The 23,312-nt window shown below is 34.6% G+C and overlaps 1 protein-coding gene and 1 pseudogene across 9 annotated transcripts in view; one reads left to right on the forward strand and one right to left on the reverse strand.

Annotated features, from left to right (window-relative positions):
- Window positions 1-23,312, reverse strand: part of TRAPPC8 (trafficking protein particle complex subunit 8) — a 90,701-nt gene that overhangs the window by 40,957 nt on the left and 26,432 nt on the right. For all 9 annotated transcript variants that reach the window (XM_073790638.1, XM_019930438.3, XM_019930441.3 and 6 more), the window contains 7 exons: window positions 18,935-19,035; window positions 15,502-15,607; window positions 9,035-9,166; window positions 5,284-5,508; window positions 3,952-4,060; window positions 2,339-2,533; window positions 1,111-1,238 (listed from right to left, as the gene is read on the reverse strand). In XM_073790638.1, the coding sequence (XP_073646739.1) occupies window positions 1,111-1,238; window positions 2,339-2,533; window positions 3,952-4,060; window positions 5,284-5,508; window positions 9,035-9,166; window positions 15,502-15,607; window positions 18,935-19,035 (996 nt within the window). The remainder of the gene's footprint in view (window positions 1-1,110; window positions 1,239-2,338; window positions 2,534-3,951; window positions 4,061-5,283; window positions 5,509-9,034; window positions 9,167-15,501; window positions 15,608-18,934; window positions 19,036-23,312) is intronic.
- On the forward strand, window positions 19,321-23,036 carry LOC109549181 (small ubiquitin-related modifier 3 pseudogene; annotated as a pseudogene).

The raw sequence follows: 23,312 nt of genomic DNA on the forward strand, positions 1-23,312 counted from the left end.
CTGGTAATTGCCAGGGGGTGGGGTGGGAGGAAATAGGTGAGGGAGATTAAGAGGTACAAACTTCCAGTTGCAAAGTAAATGAGTCACAAGAAATGTACAATGTGGGGAATACAGTCAATAACTCTGTAACATCTTTGTATGGTGACAGATGACAACTAGACTTATTATGGTGATCATTTTAAAATGTACAGAAATAGCAAATCACTATGTTGTGTATCAGGAACTAACATAGCATTGTAGGTCAATTATACCTCAAAAACAAAAAAACAAATGAACAAACTCATAGAAAAAGAGATCTGATTTGTGGTTATCAGAGGCAGGGAGTGGGGAGAGGGGGAACTGGATGAAAGAAGTCAAAAGATACAAAATTCCAGTTGTAAGATAAGATACTAGAAACGTAATGTACAGCATAATAAATATAACTAACACTGTTGTACGTTATATAAGAAAGTTAAGAGAAAATCCTAAGCATTCTCATCACAAGGAAAAATATTTTTTTCTATTTCTTTAATTTTGTATCTATATAAGATGATGGATGCTAGTAAACTTACTATGATAACCATTTCTTGAGGTATGTTAAGTCAAATCATTATGCTGTACACCTTAAACTTACACAATGCTGTATGTCAGTTATATCTCAATAAAACTGGAAGAAATAAATGCTGAGAAGACAAAACAGTTTTACTTCTATCCTTATCTTCTTCTGTACTCTCAATTTTCAATAAGCATATCTCATACTTTTTGTAACTAGAGAAAATAAGCATAAAAGAAGAGTAACTTCAGGGCTTCCCTGGTGGCGCAGTGGTTGAGAGTCCGCCTGCCGATGCAGGGGACACAGGTTCGTGCCCCGGTCTGGGAAGATCCCACATGCCGCGGAGCGGCTAGACCCATGAGCCATGGCCGCTGAGCCTGCGCGTCCGGAGCCTGTGCTCCGCAACAGGAGAGGCCGCAACAGTGAGAGGCCCGCGTACCGCAAAAACAAAGAACAAAACAAACAAACAAAAAAGAGTAACTTCAGCTCACTGAACAGAAGAAGTTGAAATGCTATTACAGCATCTGTTAAGACTGTTACTGAAACATGCTTATTACAAATACCTTTTAACAACTTACTAGTTCTTTAACTTCATTTTCCTTTCCACTGACATCTTTAGGTTGAAACTTCCAGAGCAATGACAAATCAGTCAACAAAAGTGGAACTTTCAAAGGGTTTCTAAAAGCCACTTCCACTGTTATTGGCTCTATAAAAGAAAGGCCTAAATTAATAACTTGAATAAACCCCATACATCACCCTATGCTTCAATTCTCTGAACACACCTTGCTTTCACAGCTCTGCATTTCTGCCTATCACCTTGTAAATGTCCATTTATTCAGGATTCAGTTTAAATTACCTTCTCAAGAAGATTTCCCCAATGTCATTCTGTCTTCTATATTCCAAAAGCACATTGCATATTCCTGTATTAAAGCCCCCACTGCATGGTTTTATAAATGCAGCTCACTACATTATGAGTACTCAATTTACTTTTGCATCCCCAACTTCTAGTCATATTTGGCATGCAGAACATTATCTTGAGGGCTTCCCTGGTGGTGCAGTGGTTAAGAATCCACCTGCCAATGCAGGTGACACAGGTTCGAGCCCTGGTCCGGGAAGATCCTACATGCCACGGAGCAACTAAGCCCGTGCGCCACAACTACTAAGCCTGTGCTCTAGAGCCCGCGACCCACAACTACTGAGCCCACGTACCACAGCTACTGAAGCCCGTGTGCCTAGAGCCCGTGCTCCGCAACAAGAGAAGCCACCGCAATGAGAAGCTCACGCACGGCAATGAAGAGTAGCTCCTGCTCGCCACAATTAGAGAAAGCCCACGTGTGGCAACAAAGACCCGACACAGCCCAAATAAATAAATTAGTTAATTACATTAAAAGAAAAAAAACCAAAAAAACCCACATTATCCTGAATACACTGTAAACAAAATAAAAGCTGATTCACGTTGTTGTACAGCAGAAACTAACACAACATTGTAAAGCATTTATACTCCAATAAAGATGTCAGGGGGAAAAAAAAACATGAATAGAAATTCAAGGGACTTCCCTGGTTGTCCAGTGGGTAAGACTCCACGCTCCCAATGCAGGGGGTCCAGGTTGGATCCCTGGTTGGGGAACTAGATCCCGCATGCATGCCACAACTAAGAAGTCCGCATGCTACAACTAAGAAGATCCCGCATGCTGCAACTAAAGATCCTGTGTGCCACAACTAAAACCCAGCACAGCCAAAATAAATAAATAAAAATAAATAATTAAATAAATAAATATTTTTTAAAAAGAAATTCAAGTATATCACCTTCTACAACTGTGAGCGGAAATCTTGAGTTATCTGAGTAACTGTTCAAACAGTACTCTGTGGGGTGGAAGTTGGATGGAAGTACTCCTCTGTTGACCACAGCCACAACGTGTTCCTCAAGTTCTCGCCACTGCTGAGAGGATTCAGAGTCATATTCTTGATCAAGACTTATATGAGTAGCTGCTTGCTTTTCACCTTAAAAAAAAAGAAAAGTGTCACTATTAAATACGCATATTTATTAACACCTGCCCTCAAATGAAATATATTTAAAATAAAGGTCTAAAGTATCCAAATAAACACATATACCATTCTTGCCTATTTCCAATTATCTGAGAGAAAAATAACCTCTTACTAATTCTAGCCTGACTGGAACTTAACTTATAATATTGATGCTTTTTTCCTTCTGACTCTGAAAGAATACATCTTCCTAGTTGTCTACAATTTTATATGAAATATTTCAAACATACGAACAAAGCATGGAGAATAATATAACAAATACTTGTATATCAAAATTTAACAAATGTTAACTTTGTTATATGATCCCAAATTTTATTTAAAAATAAAATAAATGTTACAGATAGAGTTGATGTCCTCTATGTCACCCTCCCCAATCCTGTCACTCTCCTTCATCTCCTCCACTGGTACCACTTCTTCCCAGAGCTACTCTGAAGCATAACATTCACACTCATATTTTTTATTTTTTTTACCTTACCAAATGAGTGTATACATAAACAATTCATAGAGTTGGTTTATATTTTTGAAATTTATATACATGGAATTACATTTCAGCCATCATTCTGCAACTTTTTTCACTCAGCTTTATGCTGGGGGTATTATCCATGAAACCATTATATGAATGTACCAAAATTTATCAATTCATTCCCTGCTGTTTTACTTTTCTTGCTACTAAAAACAATGCTGCTATAAGCATCCTGATAAATATTTTTAAATAAATTACTAAATTAGCTCTTAAAAAGAAACATATTAAGCTCCAATTAAGAAGGCTTAAAATTACAAAGTTTACTTTAACATGCATGAAGACCCTTGATATATTTATACTTTTGGCCCAGGACTGCCATTCTACAGCTCAACGCTAAGGAAATAATCCTATGTTTTAAAAAAGTCTTACAATAAGAACAGCATAATATTGGCAACTGTTCACTGCATCTGTATACATTTGAAATTTTCCATAATAAAATGTTAAGACAAGTTTTATCCACAAAAATGTGTATTACAACTTAGATTTTATATAAGCAAAAAGATGGAAACTATAAAACAAGCAAATGTTACAATACTTTATATGCACTGAATGGAATATTTTACAGCCATTAAAAATGTTTATCAAGATTATGTAATAACATGAGAATTCTTTATATTATATAAGAAAAGTCATTATAAGTACGGCTATTTTGTTGTTATTGTTTTTAGTTTTTAAAGCTGGAAGGAAAACCCCAAAGTAGTAGCTCAGGTAGCAGGGTAACTGATGATATGGTATTGCTGTTTATTTTCAAATATTCTTTAACAACTACACATTATTTTTTAAATGGAAAAAGATGAAAAAACTTAAACAAAAAAAGTCAAGAGGTAACAAAGCCAAATTAAACTTTACTAACCATCTGCTGGTCGTCTGTCATGGCCAAAGAAAACCCGTGTTGCTGAACTGTTAATATATGGTAAAGGAAGCTGCGGTAAAGGACCATCTGGTGATAGCTGACTTACATTCTAGGAAAAATACCAAAGAAAAGAACAATTTTTGAGAAAACTTCATTATCTTCAAAATGTGCTTCCTCATTTTTTAATACACAAGATATTAAAAACATGTTAAACAAGAATATTAATTACTAGTTTTACTTAATATTTTAGAGTCATAAAATTTTATAACTGGGAAGAACTTTAGATATCATTGATTGTGGTCCAGGAGAATCTCCCTAAGGTTACTCCGCTAGTTAGTTCTCTCTGGATGTTATACCTCCAAATATTATTATTATTATTTTTATTTTTAATCACACCACCACCCCTCCCCCACCCCACCGCTTCCCCCCTTGGTGTCCATACATTTGTTCTCTACATCTGTGTCTCTATTTCTGCCCTGCAAACTGGTTCATCTGTACCATTTTTCTAGGTTCCACATATATGCATTAATATACAGTATTTGTTTTTCTCTTTCTGACTTAACTTCACTCTGTATGACACTCTCTAGATCCATCCACGTCTCTATAAATGACCCAATTTCATTCCTTTTTATGGCTGAGTAATATTCCATTGTATATATGTAACACATCTTTATTTTTGTATGTTTTTTACCTGGACTCATTATAGCATCCTCTCTGCCAAAATTCTTACCCATATGATTTCAAATTAATAAAGTATAAAAGGGTAATTATATTTTGCAGGACAGATAAAATATTTACTATTCATGGACCCTGAGGAAAAAATTACAACTTTCCATTTCTCCACAAAACAATGCTTTAAAGTTACTATCCTCCTGTCTCAGTGAAATATTTTTTCTTCCTATTAATTCTACTGCATTACATCAAATTAATCTACCTCCCACAGATCCGTATCTCCTTATCTTTCATAGGAAAAAGAGAGGAATGTACTTTCCAAATGGGGAGATAACCCAATATACTGTAAAACCAGTTATAATTCAAAAATACATATTGAAGAAACAGTCCAGAAAGCTCATGGCATCTTTTTTTAAAGATTCCAAGTACAGATACAAATGTTTACTGGAATATTAAAATTCTCTTTTATGAGAACTGTGGAAAGGCAGCACAACTCAGATCTATGACCAAAAAGCCTAGCCTGCCATATTAAGACAGATAATTGCATATATTCTAATAAAAACACTTATAAGACTCCTACTAGCTAGTACTGAATGTGCTTTTTGCTGAAAATAATGACAAATATAATTTTAATATACACTCTTGAAAATAAGTGTTCACCTTGTAAACATAAAGATATTCTCTGAGGAAGGCCCCTTGTTGAGCAGCAGATTGTTTACTTTCATTGATTAAAATATGCCTAAAAGCAGACACAGCATTGTCCAGTTGCCTAAGAGTATAGGACTGACGTCCAATGGTGAAGTTAATGTGATCCTCTGCAAGAGACCAGCCTTTTCCTTTGTAAACTTGCATGGCTTGACAATAGCAGCGTAAAGCATGTTTCTTCTGTAAGAAAATATACAAAACAAAGTATTACAATCCAAATTTCTCTTGGACTGGAAAAAATAACACACACACACACACACACACACACACGAAATCAAGTAACTGGTAATTAGTTCTTCCTCTAATAGACACTGGGATGATGAGGAAAATGAAACTAACATTTATGAAAACCCCTTTGTAATTACTGCTAAAAACCAAGTGGTCCTGAAGCAAACAAGTAACTGCTCTGTCCAAGGGCAAGAAGTCTAAGAAGTCAGGGCTAATAATGACTTCATGAAAAACCATCTGGGAGTTTCCAGAGCAGTAGCACATGGAGTCATGGATCAGTTAGAGACTTGCCGTCGTTAGCTTCTAGCTGAGAACTATCTTGTAAAGTCTAAATTTTGTTATGGTCAGCTCTCTGTACCACCGCACTGGGCTGAACAGTGATGTGCATTCTAATACTGCATATATGAGTATATGGTATAAGTATGTACTTATATTTATTGGTCTTGTTTGTTTGGTAGTGATAGAGTTTGGCATCCTTTTCTTCTGCCCACCGCTGCATCCTGCCACACCCATGAGCAGATATTTGGCTTTAATTATATATCACTGCCACCCTCTGAACTCAGACAAGCTCCATTCTAAAACTGGGATTTGGTACCAAGAAAAAGGCTTCTCTCCACCTAACCTTTTGCTTCAGACTAAATTCTTGTAACCACTCCCCTCTCCAGGGCAGATTTACAAATTCTGTACCATGTTTAACCAGAATTGTTCATTGTTTTAGGAAATGTTTTCTTGAAAAGAGATAAGGAAAGCAAATCAAAATCATCTGCCACTTGATAGCATGCAATAAGAACAGTCTCTCTTTTGTGATATCCTTACAAAGATACCCGACTTGAATCTCAGGATGAGGAAACATCAGATAAGCCTAAACTGAGGGACATTCTACAAAATAACCGGCCTATAATCGTTAAAAGTGTCAATATCATAAATGTCAAAGTATCCTTCTGAACAGGATCCTTCACTATAAAGGACATTTGGGGGCAACTATCAAAACCTGAATGGCATCTAAGGATTAGATAGTAGTACTGTATTAGTACTAAGTTCTTGATTTTCATTGTTGTTTTATGGTAATACAGGAGAAAAAAAATTGTTTCTAAGAAACAGGAAATATGTCCTAAAGTACTGGGGCACCAGGCACACAACTCTCAAATGGCTCAAGTAAACAAAAGTTTCTGAACTGTGCTTGTAACTTTTTTATAAGTTTGAGATTATTTCAAAATAATTTTTAAGTGATGTTTCTTTAAAAAACAAAAAACCCAATCTCTGTACTGCATTTAGTAAAGGAACACAGTTACTGAATCTTACAAACTGAGAGATAAAGAGAAACAAAGGTGTCTAGAAGTGTCACGTTCAAGTGCATTTTTTAGGATCTCTTGAAAAAGCATCTAAAGAGATTTAAGAGGTAACAAGGATTTAAAGTCTGCCTTTTGAAGTAAAAAATAGAAAGATTGTCCAGGGTATTCTGGGCACAAACACCTTCTCCAGCACTTTCTTAATTTTTTTTTTTTAACTGTAAAAGTCTCTTATAATGTCAGTTCTCTAACTTTAAATACCTTATACGTGTTCATATTCTTAATGAAAAAATTGAATTATAAAAAATTTCTGGGGACAAGTAATTCAACATGAACTCACAGAGAGGACTGAGAAATGACATTACTATATATATATAAAATATCCTCTATGCTCCTCACTCATCCTTCCCAATACACACACCTGTTTTTAATGGAAATGTTATAAAAAGTTGGTGCTTCTCAGAAACAACCTGGCCTCAGTCAGAATTACGTGCCCTATGCGTGCCCTATCTTCCAAGGAAGATACTGTTCTTGACAAACTTCAAAGGGACATATATTTGCTTTTCCAATAGGTCTTCATTACCAGTTATATTTTCAAGTTTCTACTACTTGAGAAAGCAATTCCCTGGGTTCAAGGTATACAGAGTGGTCACAAAACAGCAACCTACCTTGGAATCATTAACTCCATGAGATAACTACAGTTAAAGATGATTATTAGGCCAGATAGCAAATGTATGTCAACCTACCACAATGTAGTCATTTTTAACTTGCTATGCATTTCCTAGAAACAATATGCCCTGTACTTTTAGAAGGTAAATACAAGATCCAATGACATCATAACCACAAATGAAACCATTCACAAAAGTGGACAAAGATGTGGAAAAAGGATAACTTACTTTTAATAAGAGACACAATCATTCCTAATGGGGCATATAATTACTCTTCTAAGGAAAGGAAACCACATGCTTAACACATTTTGTAGATTTTTGAATAACACTTTTTAAGCAAAGATAAACAATGGAATAGCACGTTTCAGATGCATTTTATACTTACTATGGAAAAAAGCTGTGAAAAATCAGAGCTTTTTTACCCCCACTTCAGAGCCTGAGAAATTCTAATACATGAAGTACATCAAATTATTATAAAGACTTTTAATTTTATAAATTTTTTACAGTTTTGTATTTAATATAAAGCAAGGTCACATATTTTCTAACTTGCCAGTTTCCAAAAATAGAGGGAGGAACCCAAATTTTGAAAAGTTGGTTTTTAAAAATCACGGCATTCTTACATGAAATTGAGAATAATTTTAGAACATCTTTATTTCTTTGTATCTTTGAAATAATATGTAATTTACAACACTGGCATGTTCTGGTTATCGCAGACTTTGAAAAATGTATGTTCATAAAAATTCTTATTAACTAAATTCAAAAAAATCCTCACACTCCCTGACTAGATTAAAAAATTCCTTAAGAGACAAGACATGTTAGTTTTACGGGTGTAAGCTCAGCTCCTAGCAAAGTCCCTGGAATACAGAGATGATTACTCAACCCACACTTCTATCTGTATTTACAGTAAACCACCATATCTCAACTGCTGTTACCACTCTAGAAAGTGGTAACTGCCTCTAAAAAGGTCCCTCCAGCTAACGCTTAAAAGGACAACTGGGGCCAGAGAATCTCTCTAAATTAATAAAGATCTTTTCCAACCCAACTGCTCCCAGGGACAAGAGACAGAAGATTTCTACCCATTAAATATTTAGTAAATACCATTAAGAGACATTCTGAGAGAAAATAGAAGACCAGAGTTGAAATAGGGAGGGTTTAATCACCTTTAAGAAGAATTAAAATTACTTAAGTGCAGTATATCTGGCCTTCACATATATGATTTAGTTTAACCTCACAAAAATTGGGGCAAAATTACAAATTTTATAAATTAAAAAAAAAAACGGAGGCTCAAAGACATAACTTTAAGAAGTCAAGTTGTGAGTAGATCAAGATTTAAACTCAGATTTGTCTAAATCCAAATCTCATGTCCTTATCAATATAACACATTACCTCAGAACAAAATTTAATTCCATCTTTAGAACTTTAAATCAAAAAATTGACAAATAACATACCTCTATAAACAAATTATAACAAATAAAAATTAAAATAAATAAATAATTTTCTTTTTAAAGCAAATGCACTCACCTGCCCTGCTTTACTAAACCGGTGGCCTGCCAGTATCATATGAAATGCGTATTTTCTAACCATGGGACTCTTCATGTTTATAAAGCAATGTGCCGCCTGTTCCAAAAGAAGTGCACTTCGAAGATCAGAATCCTATTGAATGTTAAAGAAAAAGAAGGTTAACGTCACAAAATTAAAAGTAAAGAAGTAATTAGTGAAAAAACATTTACTTTCTTAAAATATATATAGCATACGCAATATTTAACTTAGGAGTATCTGAGGGCAGTGATCAAGAGACAATCCAGTCTTGATGATTCTTTCTTCCAATAAGCCAAATTTAAAAAAAGTCCAAAAAAGTCTCTATCATGAAATATTTTCTTTTGCTTTTCATAGAGCCAAATGTCTGGTTATGATATGCCCCATGTAATAAATCTGTGAAGAAATGCAATCTCTTTTCAAATGGCAAAAAAGAATATAAACTGGGAATTTAATACATGTATACTGATTTAAAGATAAACCAGAAAATGGAGTACAGAAAAAAATAGATTCACACTAATCTAATTTCTTCTGGAAACTGATCTGTGACATACAATAGCATACTTCCATCCATCCAAGAAAAAAGGAAAGATAGAATGTGTGTAGATCATGACATTATCTAATTTACTACTCTGTCCTCTATCAGGTTTTACTGTACTTAAAAGGAATTCTCAGTTTTTGCTCTAGTTCAAGAGGGTCAAAATGACTGATTTGCATTAAAAAGTCCAGAAGGCTTCCCCTTCAAAGATTATCACCTACTGTTAGCATATTAGTTAGTAAATGGTATAACTCAAATTAGTTTCCACTTCAACTGACTTACAACTGAGTCTACAAAGACCACATACTACATTTATAGCCTCACCCGTAAGGACAACCTTTCAAATGACAGAGCCATCGTCACTTTACAAATAACTGAGAAAGTACTGAAGGTTGCTGATCAAGCATCAACAACATTTTCACCGAACTTTCTCTAGTTTTTCAGCTGTTCTCAAGCTGAACTTACCATGCCCTTCCATGTGTTCTGCTGCCATTATTTTCCCCAGGGAAAGTTGAAAACAGAAAACATTGACTTTAAATGCAATAATTTCAACAAATTATAGTTACATCAAAAAGTGTTCATAGACCATTGATTACTGTAACTATCTCTGTAGCAATCATAAAATTATATTAGAGTGGAAAAAGACCTGAGGAGACACTCCAGAAAGCATTCAGTAAATGGTAGATATTATTAATCTATTTCAACCCCCTCATAACAAAAACTAAATGATCAGATGATTTTCTTAGTTAACTAAATCCAAAAGCTAGTGAGTGGGAAAATTAGGAATATACAATTAACAAGCAGTTCTTAACCAAGGGTTTAACCAAGGGCATCGGAATTACCTGGGGAAGCTAGGGAGCTTACTTCTTTATTTTTTTAGGAAAATGCTTTCTTCTTAAAAAATTATTAAATACAGCCTCTTTTTTTCCTTAAAGAATAAATGTTTGAAGAAAAAAAGTGAGTATCTTTCTTTCCCACCTCATTCCTCATCCAATTTGCCAGAGGTAACTACTATTACCAACATGGTGCTCGTTTGTGTCGTTTCTCTCCCTCCCTCCCTGTACTTATATGTTAAATACAACAGTTTAATACTCATACTTCCTTATACATTAATCGTATTATACAGAGTATTATCTTGCATTTTAACTTAATATCATGGACTTCTTTCCAAAACATCTACATCTCTCATTTCTTTTAAAGCCACATTGTATTCCATTATATAAATGTACCATAATTTATTAATACAGTCTCCAACTGATTGATTTAATACTGCCACATACTTTAATTACTACAAAAAATGCTTCAATAAACATCTTTACAAAAACTTTTTGAGTAACTATACAAATATTTTTATTAAACAAGTTTTTGGATGTAGAAGTGCTGAGTTAATGAAAGCTATGCATATACTTCAAATTCCAATTAATATAGCCAAACTGGTAAAAAAAAAAAAAAAAAAAGCCATACCAGTAAAAGTTCCCATAAGAGAATAAGAGTTCATTTTCCACTCAGCCAAAAATCATTTTTTTTAATTTTATCACTTTCATAAAAAATAACACTTTGTTTCTCAACATACATTTCTTTAATAGTAAGGCTATTCATCTTCCATATGTTTATGTGTCTTTGTATTTTTTCTGTGAATTGCCTGTTTATGCCCATTTGTGAATGGGTTTTTGTGATTATCTGGTTTGTAAGAGCCCTTTGTACACTTAATTAATATTAGGCCTCTGTCATATATTTGCAAATAGTATTTCCCAGTTTTGACATGAAAGAGTCTATTCTTTAGTAGTCAAACATACTATATCTTCGCTTCTATGGCTTCAAAATACTGTATCAAACTAAGAAAGAATGTTATCATTCCTAGATTTTAAAAAATGTTCTCCCATATATTCTTCCAAGTTGTTCATTTTTTCATATTATAACTTAATCAAGCTATAATTATCATGTAATGAATAAGATAGGAATCAGCTAGTTTGATGTCACAACACCATTCAGTGAATAACCTAACATTTCCCACTAATATGACAAAATGACAGCTACTTATATGTAGTATTTAAATTCTCATTCTATTCCATTACTCTGTCTATTCTTATCATTGTAAACAGTTTTAACTTCTAAAGCCTTATAATACATTTTAATATCTAGAACAGGTAGATTCCCTCTAATTACTTCTTCTATTTTTGAATTTTATTTAGGTTTCTCAATAGAGTCAGTTTAAGTCCTATAAATTTCTTAAGTTTATTCTTAGCATGCACATGCACCCACACACACACACACACATACATGCACACACACAGCATAAAAACATTTTTTTAATTGCCTACAAAGCTTCATTAACCTGCAAAACCCAGATGGGCTGCAATCCTGGACATTCTGAATAAAATAAGGAATATACCCTAGATATCTTTGATGGTGTGTAAATGATTCTAATGTACAATTCAATTGAGAACCAGCACAGTAAACCCTCAGCATTCTGAACTTTAATTTGACTGACCAATTCAAGAGAGACCCGGAAGTCCACAGCATATATTAATTTAACTGAAGCAAAATTTGCCTCCTGCATCCAGTGAAACTGTTTGCTGAGAAAGAACTGATTTGCAGAGCTAAACACCCTGCACTCATATCTCACTGCAGCCTTTGTTCTTCGTTTAGGTCCTGTCTTACAGTGACACCTAAAGTAGAAAAAAAACACTGCTTTGAAACCAAAAAATGGCCCTGAAAAGAATGGTAACTGCCATCTGTGTTGATGGAAGAAAAATGGAAGAATTTCACAACGTGATAATTTTATCCAGAAAGCAGAGGCTTTCTTTGAATGAGCTGAAGAATAAAATTTTATTTTAGTGTTAGTTCACATCCACGCTATGACAAGTCTATCATATATGCTCTATAAGGAACTAAGGAAAAAACCCCATGATACCACTGCAACAAGAACTCCAGCCTGTGAACTTTGCCCACAGCCAAGATATAATTTTAACAAAAGCTGAAAAGGCAACACTAACTTAAAATATGAAGATAAATATAAGGGAAAAAATCATTTGAGGTAGAGGTTTCCATAAACACTTCCATTAAAAAAAGGCACCCGCTGCACAAACTTAACTGAATCAAATCTCAAGGATGGCATGGCACTAAGATTTTTTTTCTTTGCATAATTGTGAAATTAACAGGAAAGGTGCTAGCAGCTGAACAACTTACCACAGGAACAGTTCCTCCCAAGCTTGAGAAACTTATAAAAAACTGGTGCTATCACTATATCCTTGATAAGGTGATTTATTGTATTTAAATGGAGTAACAGACAAAAAGGGTTATATGACCAGAATAAATGTTCAACACAGAAACACAGACACAAGGAAGGGGAAAGCACCATGTTTTAAGCACCAAATTTAAACACTACCTATGTGCTACTAAATGTGACATGTTTCATCATTAAACTGGGTTTGCTCTGCCATGCTGAAAATCCCAGGGCATAACACAACAATAAGACCCACTTGCCCATAAACTTACAGTGCAAAAAATAAAGTCAAAGCACAACTCTTTTCATCACAGCTATCTTTTGCTATAATGGGATTAACAAAAATCTAGGAAAAACAATTCATGAATGTCAAGACTATGTAACTCAGTTCCCTACCCTCAGGATGAGTACATTTTTCATTTTAAACAGCCTTTCTAGTTAACAAAATTACAATAAATACAAATTATTAGTTAAAATTTAATAACCTTAGACATATTATGCCTAACAGTCTTTACTTTCAAGTTATCTCAAAGAAATATCTGACAGGTATAGTAGAAAAGGCCTGTGAAAATCACAATTTCTGGGGAAATATATCACATTCACCCCCATCTGTCACCCCAAAGCAGTAAATGACAATGATAAATTTCCTAGAATTTCATGACAAAATAAATCATCCAGGTTTGAAAAAGAAAGGTAAAAACAAAGAGTTGGAAAGAAAAAGAATAATGAAAGAAAATAATAACGCTACAATGCAGATAGAAGAATTTGCTCTAAAGAAATTTTACTCCAAGCTCCTAAACCATAAATTCCTTTTACATTCACTGATAACCCCTAGGTTGAAAAACTCAGCAACATATTCAAACCCAAGTTAAGATTATTTATTATAATACAGAATATCAACACACTCAAGAACCTATATTCAGCTCTAACAAATAGTTTCTGACAACTGTTGATACTGGTCAGTGTCCATGCAGTATCAATTATTAAATATTTTTAAAATCATCCCTTAGCCTACTTAGTTATAACTGACAGAAACCTTTTTAGAATAATTAATGGTTCAGTTCAACAAACATCTGTAAATGATATACCATGTGTCAAGCCCAGTGTTAGGCACTAGGGATAAAAATGTAGAAAGCAACCCAGTTCCCTATCCTCAAGAAGTTAACAGCTTAAATATAATTTCCAATATAATATGACAAGTCAGGTCTCACAGCATATATGAAAGGACAGGACAGAGACACTTAGAACAACCTGGGTACTACATACAAATATCTGAAGGATATGACTGATAATCAGGACTACTAAATTAAGGTGAGGAAAAGGGCCAAAGTCCAAGAGAAGGACATTAAGGACATGAACCAGGACAGTAATAGGAGGGATTTTAAAAAGAGAAAGAGAGATAAGTAAAATATGTGAAGATATAAAAACATGTTTAAGAAGTTTAAAAACAAAAAATCCCCTGGGACTTCCCTGGTGGTCCAGTGGTTAAGAATCTGCCTTCCAATGCAGGGGACATGGGTTCGATCCCTGGTCAGGGAACTAAGATCTCACATGCCATGGGGCAACTAAGCCCACGTGCCACAACTACTGAACCTGCGCACTCTAGAGCCCATACACCACAACTAGAGAGAAGCTTGCACACTGCAACAAAAGATCCACATGCCACAACGAAGATCCTGCATGCCACAACTAAGACCCGATGCAGCCTAATTAATTAATTGATAGATTAAAAATCCCCTAATTGTGTCACTGACAGTATAGAAGAATATAGGTACATCTCAAGTAGTTTTTGCCTTGAGCAAATAAGGAGCTGGCTGGTTATAATTTAAGATCAAGATCTATAAGGTAAGAAAGTAGAAGTTTAGTTATTGCTATGTTGACTCAAAGGTGCATTGGGAACACTCAAGTAGGTTAAGTCTAAAAGGCAGTTGGCCTTTCAAATCTAAAGCTCAAGGAGACATCAGGGCTGGAGACAGATTTGAGAGTGAAAATCATAACTGTAAATAGATTACCTAAAACATGTATGAAGTAAAAAAGTACAACGGTCCAAGGATTAAAACCCTAGGGAACATGAATATAAACACAAAGGTGTTTGATTTTGTTTTTTCTGTTCTTGAGCATTCATCTAAGAAACATGTCTTTAACCATACTGACAAAGAATTACTGCCATTCTTTACAAGCCTATAGTCAATACAACTTAATGTCTGTTGGAAACCTTCAACAGCAACTATTTACGTGAATTTCTTTTTCTCCCTTTTGAAATATTCATAATATAGATTTTAAAAATGCGTAAGATGATTTTTTAACAAGTTCATAGGAATGAAAACAAAATTAAAAATTCCTGAGTAATTACTTTTTAAAGTATCAATTTTATATTAGGAAAGATGTATATGCATGTTGCCTTAAATATTGTTATCCATAAGTCAAAACTTAATTCATAGAAGACATACAGTGCATGTCTGTGGTTAATAATCATGCAGGCTTAAAATGTGTAAATAAAATAAATTCAGTTTACAAAATACTGCATTTAAAATTAATTCAACAAATTACTAAAGTAGCCAGGTTATAAATTCCCAAAGAGAGATACCCCTCTAATTTTGTTTTGCATACTCTCTCAAGAAAAAAGAAACACTTAAAAAAATATATGAAACAATACTAATTAGAACAAATACTACACAGTTTTAGTACCTCACTGGTCAACCGTATTAGGAGAGCTGCAGCCTCTGAATATTTGCTTTGGCTTTTTAAGATTTCAGCACTAAGCAATACACATCTTTCAGCCAATACCATATTCCTAGAGAAAAAAAGGCAAGAAAAATATAATTAGCACTACAATAATATTTTAGTACATCATAGTAACCATGTGTTCAACAAAAGTTTCCAATTCTAGTTTTTAAGTAAAAAGAAATACATGTCTTTGTTCTCTACTTACCAAAAAAGGTTAAAAAAAAAAACTTCAAAGAATTCTCGTAACTCATCAAACCTTTTTAGCATTGTATAATTTTGTAGTAAGACTACAATACAAAGTCACATTTCCTGTATGAAAAAAGCTAGAACCCAACTCATATCTCTGAATCAGCAGTTAGTTAACAAAACTTGCTTTCAGACATAAAGGAATATAAACATTTCACCCAGATTTCTTTTTCCTTCCTTACTGCAAACTCTGGTAATGTGTGTTTCATTTTACTGACTACTTTTAGGAATAATTAGGCATTTTCTCTCTGGTTAGTACTATTGAAATGTTTCACTTGGAGATAGCATGGAGCCAGTGTTGCCTGACTGTTACTGAGAAAAATCTTCTTTGTAAAAACACAAAATCAGTTGATTTTTCTTGTGGACAACTATCATCAAAAATCTAGAGTTAGATTATTTATTCTTGAAAATAATAAAAATAAATGAAAATATTTTTTACTGTGTAATTACAAGATGGAATCCTTTTGTTGAGAAATACTGAATCTTTGGTTGAGAATACTGTTCAGTTGATCACTGAACAGTGCAGTCAAAAATATGCAGTTGGCCCTCAGTATCCACAGTTCCACATCCATGGATTCAACCAACTGTGGATTATGTAGTACTGTAGTATATATTTCTTGAAAAAAATTCATGTGTAAGTGGACCCGCAGGACTTCCCTGGCGGTCCAGTGGTTACGACTCCACGTTTCCACTGCAGGGGGAACAGGTTCAATCCCTGGTTTGGGAACTAAGATCCCGCATGCTGCACATCATGGCCAAAAAAAGAAATGGACCGACACAGTCCAAACCTATCCTGTTCAAGGGTCAACTGTAGCAGCAAAGTTTTTCTCATTTTACTTTCTAATTCTTATACAAAAATATACCACTTGACCTTAAAATTACAACCAAAGACTACTAACTTGAAGGTCATTCTGAACAGTGATATTTTAAAAATACATTTCACTACTTTCAAAATTACTGTAGTGACCTGCCATAAACTTTCTACAAATCATGATTTTTTTTAGAGGGTTGGTATTTATGAATATCTGAGAATGTTTTAATGAACACAAAAGACTAACTCCTCCTTACCAGTACCTACTCACATACTACAATATGCTCAAATATGCTCAGTTCTTAAATCTTCTTAAGTAAACTTTACAAATCTTAACACAATTGTTTTATTTTTATCCTCAGATATTTCCCCTTGTGATCAGCTATGAAGTCACAAGGCTACCAAGTTCAGGACTTTATATTAATTTGTTTATTAAAGCAAGATTTTAAAAAGTCATTTGTGTCAGGCAGTGGAATTACTAAAGATTCAAGTGTTTCTATGACACAATCCCCATCTAAACGCAGAAACTGACATAAAACAGATAATGAACAGGGTACCATTGATTTTTATTATGATTTGGGGAGATAAAGGAGGGAAGGGAAAGCTTCAAAAAAGAAATGTATAAATAGGATTGCATCAGTTAAAAAGTAGAGCCTGGCATTATAAGGGCATTGCAAAAGTAATATTGTATATCCTGTACTTAAGAAAATTTATTTACGTTTTAATATTTCTGAGACCAGGGAGTTTCTTAAAATTGATATGTATAACTAATGTAGTATTTTCTAATTTATCCCAAAATATCTATTAAATTGTTGATAAACCTTACCAATTATGGTAACTTAGAAAAAAGATTTTAAGTTAAACGGATGTCAGTTAAGTATGTATTTAGAAAAAGCATATAGTCTGCTATGAACAGGAAGACAAAACTGGATTGCCACAGCTTATTTGGCTATCTGGGTCAACTGGTATTTTCACTTTTCTTTTGCACCACTCCACGTGCATCTCTCCAAAAGCTCTGTGCTTCATGAAGACAAGGAAAATCTTTTCAGAGAAAGGACTTTACTGCTCTGGCTTCCTTAATGCCTCATTCTCATAGTTCTTCTACCTTTTGAATCTCACTTTTTCGGAATCCTTCAAAGGTTCCTCGTTCACAGGAGGCTGTTTCTCCTGTCAGAAACTCCAAATATATTCTCAAACAGATTATACAAAGTATTCTATACAAAGGGCAGGATTTGATACTGGCTCCACCATTTATTAACTGCATACCCTTGGGCAAGTTAAACTCTTTAAGTTTCAATCTCCTTGTCTATCAAATGGTATCCACCATTTCACAGGCTTGTTGTAAAGATTAAATGAGCATGTAAATTACCTTGGCATAGTGGTAAATGCTGAGCACTAAATAAATGTTAATCATTATTACTAGTGTTGTGTTGTAAACACATTGCTATGACTACTACTTCTACTTCAACATTATAGGACACAAAACTGCCTTTGTGTCTCTGACTGTAACCCATCCATTCTATATAGAAAAGTCATATTAATCTTTCTGAAAAATAACTTTTATTATCAAGGCTCTACTCAAATATTCAGTAACTCCCCCATTTACTACTATACAAATCTTAACTACAGCTTAAAAATAATAATAAATGAGAGTTAATGCTTCCCCACGCTGATTTCTCTCAAAACACCTTTCCATATATACAAACCCTCTAACCTAGCCAGGGCTCTATTCCTTTTCAGCAGTAATGCTGTATCCAAAACATTGTTCCTGCCAATCACAATTACTAAAATGTCTTTGTGGCTATCAACTACCAACCAACCTTTCTTTCAAGGTCTATTCCTCAAACATACCGTGACACCTTCTCTGGACCAGTTCATAGTCTCCTTTACAGGTGGTGAGTTCTAACTCCCATAGAGTTTCAACAGAACTCACTATGTGTACAAAACACTTCTCATTTTCTTCCCTGGACCATTATTTAACTCTCTGTGTTTGCCTATTTAACAAGGAAAGTTCAAACTAACTAACTCCTGGCTTAACAGTGGCTAAAGTTAGAGATGTCCCCAAAATATAAATCACCCTCAACAGAACAAATAACCTCAACATTACATATAACAAATTCCTAACCACATATCCAAACAAAATTGGAAAGGAAAGGAAAATGTAGTAAAACCCTAGTTTTAAAAGATCATCTCACCTTATCTATGTCTATATTAACTTGATTTGGGAGCTTATTTAAGTTTAAAGCATAAAAAACAAAGAACCATTTATATCTAATAACCATATAAATGTCAAATTTACCTCTAAATGGATAGAACATAAATATTCTAGTCACCTACTTGCAGATATCCCTGTATGTCTGGATTGCTGTATCCATATAATGTGCAGGGTATGGCCTGGGTGCTCCTGGCTGAAGGAACGCTGACACTGCTGCCATTTCCTAGAGGAAAAGACATTATTTATAGTATTTCAAAAGGAAAATATTATTGTAGTTTAGCATTCAGGAAGTCTAAAAACTGGAATGAAGTTTGCTGAGTTTTTTTATGTATCCACATATATAAATCTGATAGCCTAATGCAGACTTGGAAAATATATGTATATGCTTTTAGTTTCAAAATTCTCCAGTCAAATTCCAAAGTCTGTCATTCAGTATTTAAATGAGTTTTTTCAAGAAGACCTAGTAAACAACTTCAGTCATGGTATATATATAACTACACTTTCAGTCATGGTATATGTAACTACCAAGTGAGCCTAGCTTAAGATTTCTGCTACCACCTCCTCCTCGTTATTCCCTATTCCTTAATGACTAAAGAACAGACCAATGACAGAACCATATAGAAAGAAACAAAATAAAGTGCGTCTCCTTCCAATGTACTGGCTTCAAAATTTGAAAACAGAGCTCATAACAGCTTGCACTATGCATCTTTTCAGCTACTTATACACTCTATAGTTTATATCCTATATCATACAGAAGGTACAGACACCATTTCTGAGACCTATACTACTGTCAATTTTCTAGGACTTCTTATTTCATTTTAAAAACCCATTCCATTGTTAATACTTCAAATAATATACAATAGTGCTGAAGAATTTTGAAATGAAGATGAGAATGAAGGTTTTGGCTTCTTAGTAAAATATTCTATTATGACCATACTTGTGGTCTCATATAGACCAAGTTTTAATAATTTAATTAGAAATAAATGAAACTTTCATACACTGGGGAAAAACTTGTTAATGCCAATCCACTCTTAGGACGAATAAACATTTTTCTGCAACAGTTTTTAAAATAGAAAAAAAATACAGAAATAATTTAATTATCTAAAAAAAAAGAATTATCTAAAAACTGAGATGATTAAAGCCTTTAACCTGACAGACTATATAAGTTCCAAGACAGTATGAACCATATCTGTTTCAGAATACCTCTGTATCCTTAGTACCCAGCAGTGTGCTGCTTTACTGAAGAAACTGAATGAAAATATATGATTTTCACATGAAAAAATTTTCTACAGCTCTGAAACATGTTTTCTTAACTAGTTTATATCTTAACTAATATACATAATGATATACATAGAGGTCTATATTATACCAAAAAATCTAGTATATATTATATATGGTATATTATATAAAAATACATTATATTTGCTATATATGAACTATATATACTGCATATATATACATCAATAAGTATACTAAGAAAAAATCCTTTAAGAAAAATATGCCCCAATTCTAAGTTATTTTCTAATTTCATTCTACAAGAAATTACAAATCAGTATACACACAAACCGACAATTTCTAAGGATACAGTGAGAACATTCAGAATGATCACCCCAAGTTACTGCACGATCTTCAATAATCAACCATTAAACCATTTCTTATAGTCTACAATAATGGATTAATACATTTCACAAAGACATTCATCAAGAACTGGAGTGATCTACTTACCCTTCAGCTAGTTATGACAAATTTAACTACAGAAAAACCATATTTCTCCAAGAATTCCTATTATTGGTTTCACCATGATACATCTTTTAACTTTATAGTTAAATAACTAAGTATCTTCTTAATTACCATCGAAAAAGCCAGGCAATATAGTCTGTTATCAATTAGCTACTATGTGACTGGTAAATAGGAAAGAGATATTAGCTCAAATGAAATTTTTATTCATTCAAAAATAGTTTTTCTTAGGCAACAGGATCAAATATAGCAAATATAGAATTATAACCTACAGCAGGAAGGGAAAAAGCTCTGAGCTTAGCTGTTGCTCAAGCAGGAACTTTTTTTAATCTGTATTTTAAGAAAATATAAAACGAATGACTACACTTCGTATCTGTGTGTGGTTGGGGGTGCTGGAGGGGCCCTCTCTAGAGACTTATGCTCCCAGCCTTGCACAGTTCTTGGTTTAAGGCAGGCTGCGCTTCCTTCCACGCTCACCTTCATGGCAATTACACTGGTTACAAGTTCCTCTTCCCCACCCCAGTGTTCACATATTGTTTTTGCATACTTTTTTTATTCCTTGAGATAAGCTCCTGCCATGCTAACCTGCCTCACACAAACATTTTATGCTCTGGTTACAAACATACATAGGTTTTATGAGACTCTCCCAGCCCTATTTTTCTCTAAGGCCTATTATTTCTAGGGCAGCTATTCTAGACTACAAAGATTTTTAGGTATGCATATATTATGCTACAGCAGCTATGCCTTTATTTTCCAGTGTTAAACTACCTTCTCTCATATAGCTGCTACTAATATGCCTCCATCTAAATGATTTAAATGCAGTATTTATCAGATGCAGATAGAAATGAAAAAGTTTAAGTACCATAAAATCATAGAAAGTTTTTGTCATACTTTCCTAAGATTTTACCAAACTTTCAATTTGCAGATGCATTGTGTACAATTTTGAAATTATAAACTTATAAATGATGAAATAACATTTAAGTGTTTGTGATTTTATATTAGCTCATACTAGATGACTATAAGACCAGAGACTGCCTAACCAAGGACAATTCACATAATTTTTCAAACACTCTTATTCATAAAGGTAACATATTTTCAGTTCCTGAAGATTTCTTAGAAGTTAGCTGACTTTTTAAAATTAAAAATACTAAGAAATAAGGCTTCCCTGGTGGCGCAGTGGTTGAGAATCTGCCTGCCAATGCAGGGAACACGGGTTCGAGCCCTGGTCTGGGAGGATCCCACATGCCGCGGAGCAACTAGGCCCGTGAGCCACAACTACTGAGCCTGCGCGTCTGAAGCCTGTGCGTCTGGAGCCTGTGCTGCGCAACGAGAGAGGCCGCGACAGTGTGAGGCCCGCACACCGCGATTAAGAGTGGCCCCCGCTTGCCACAACTAGAGATAGCCCTCGCACAGAAACGAAGACCCAACACAGCAAAAGTACATAAATAAATTTAAAAACTCCTACCCCCAACAACAACAACAAAATACTAAGAAATAAAAAATAGTAATGTAATTTTGCTATTTTAGTTTTACAGTTTAAAATCACCTATTTTATTTTTATAGACATAGTATTAAAATAAATGCAAAAGAGATGGCAGTTATTAAACAAGTATCTACATGCTAATTATCAAAGAAGTAGAGCTCTTATGTATTTTTATTCTTTCCACTTTTGTTTATAGCTTGCTTGTCTTTAAAAAGATTATGTAGGGGGGCTTCCCTGGTGGCACAGTGGTTGAGAGTCCGCCTGCCGATGCAGGGGACACGGCTTCGTGCCCTGGTCCGGGAAGATCCCACATGCCACGGAGCGGCTGGGCCCGTGAGCCATGGCCGCTGAGCCTGCGCGTCCGGAGCCTGTGCTCCGCAACGGGAGACGCCACATCAGTGAGAGGCCCGCGTACCGCAAAAAAAAAAAAAAAAAAAAAAAAAAAAAATTACGTAGGCACGCAGCGTGTGGGGGAGAGAGCTCACGAGGGGCGCGGGCCCTCTCCCTCCTCCAGGGCTGCCGCTCCGACTTCTGCACTGCTTGTGTGCCCGTACAGGGCAGACCTCGTTTGTGAAAAGACAGCTGAGGAGACTCCAGCGCTCGCCATGGCCAACGAAAGCGGAAGGAAGGAGTCAAGACTAAGAACGATCATATAAATTTGAGGGTGGTGGGGCAGGATGGTTCTGAGGTGCAGTTTAAGAGGCATACACCGCTTAGTAAACTAATGAAAGCCTATTATGAACAACAGGGGTTGTCAATGAGGCAGATCAGATTCTGATTTGACGGGCAGCCAATCAATGAAACAGACACACCTGCACAGTTGGAAATGGAGGCTGAAGATACAATTGATGTGTTTCAGCAGCAGACAGGAGGTATCTACTAAAAAGGGAACCTGCTACTTTACTTCAGAATTCTGTTCCTCCAGACCAAGACTTTCTCAATTAGAAAACTGCAACTTGGTTCCACCACATCCTGACTACCACAATACAGTTTCTCTACTCTTTCATTTTCCCCTTCCCTATTCCTTTACTGTACATAAAGTAACTGGTGTATGTGCAAAAGCATATTGCATTTTTTTAAACTAAATGGCCAATGGTATGTTTTGATCGACATCAAATGGAGATGGGATAGCATACTCAGCAAGTTATTTTGCTCTCACTGTTCAACAACAACAAAACCCCATAAAAATCCTTGCATACCTTGTTGCAAGGAGAATTTTAATATTTTTCATTTATCATTGTAAAACCAAGGACAATTTTATACCTTTTTTGTACATAGCT

This window comes from Tursiops truncatus, chromosome 13 (genome assembly GCF_011762595.2).
Source record: "Tursiops truncatus isolate mTurTru1 chromosome 13, mTurTru1.mat.Y, whole genome shotgun sequence".
Lineage (NCBI taxonomy): Eukaryota > Metazoa > Chordata > Mammalia > Artiodactyla > Delphinidae > Tursiops > Tursiops truncatus.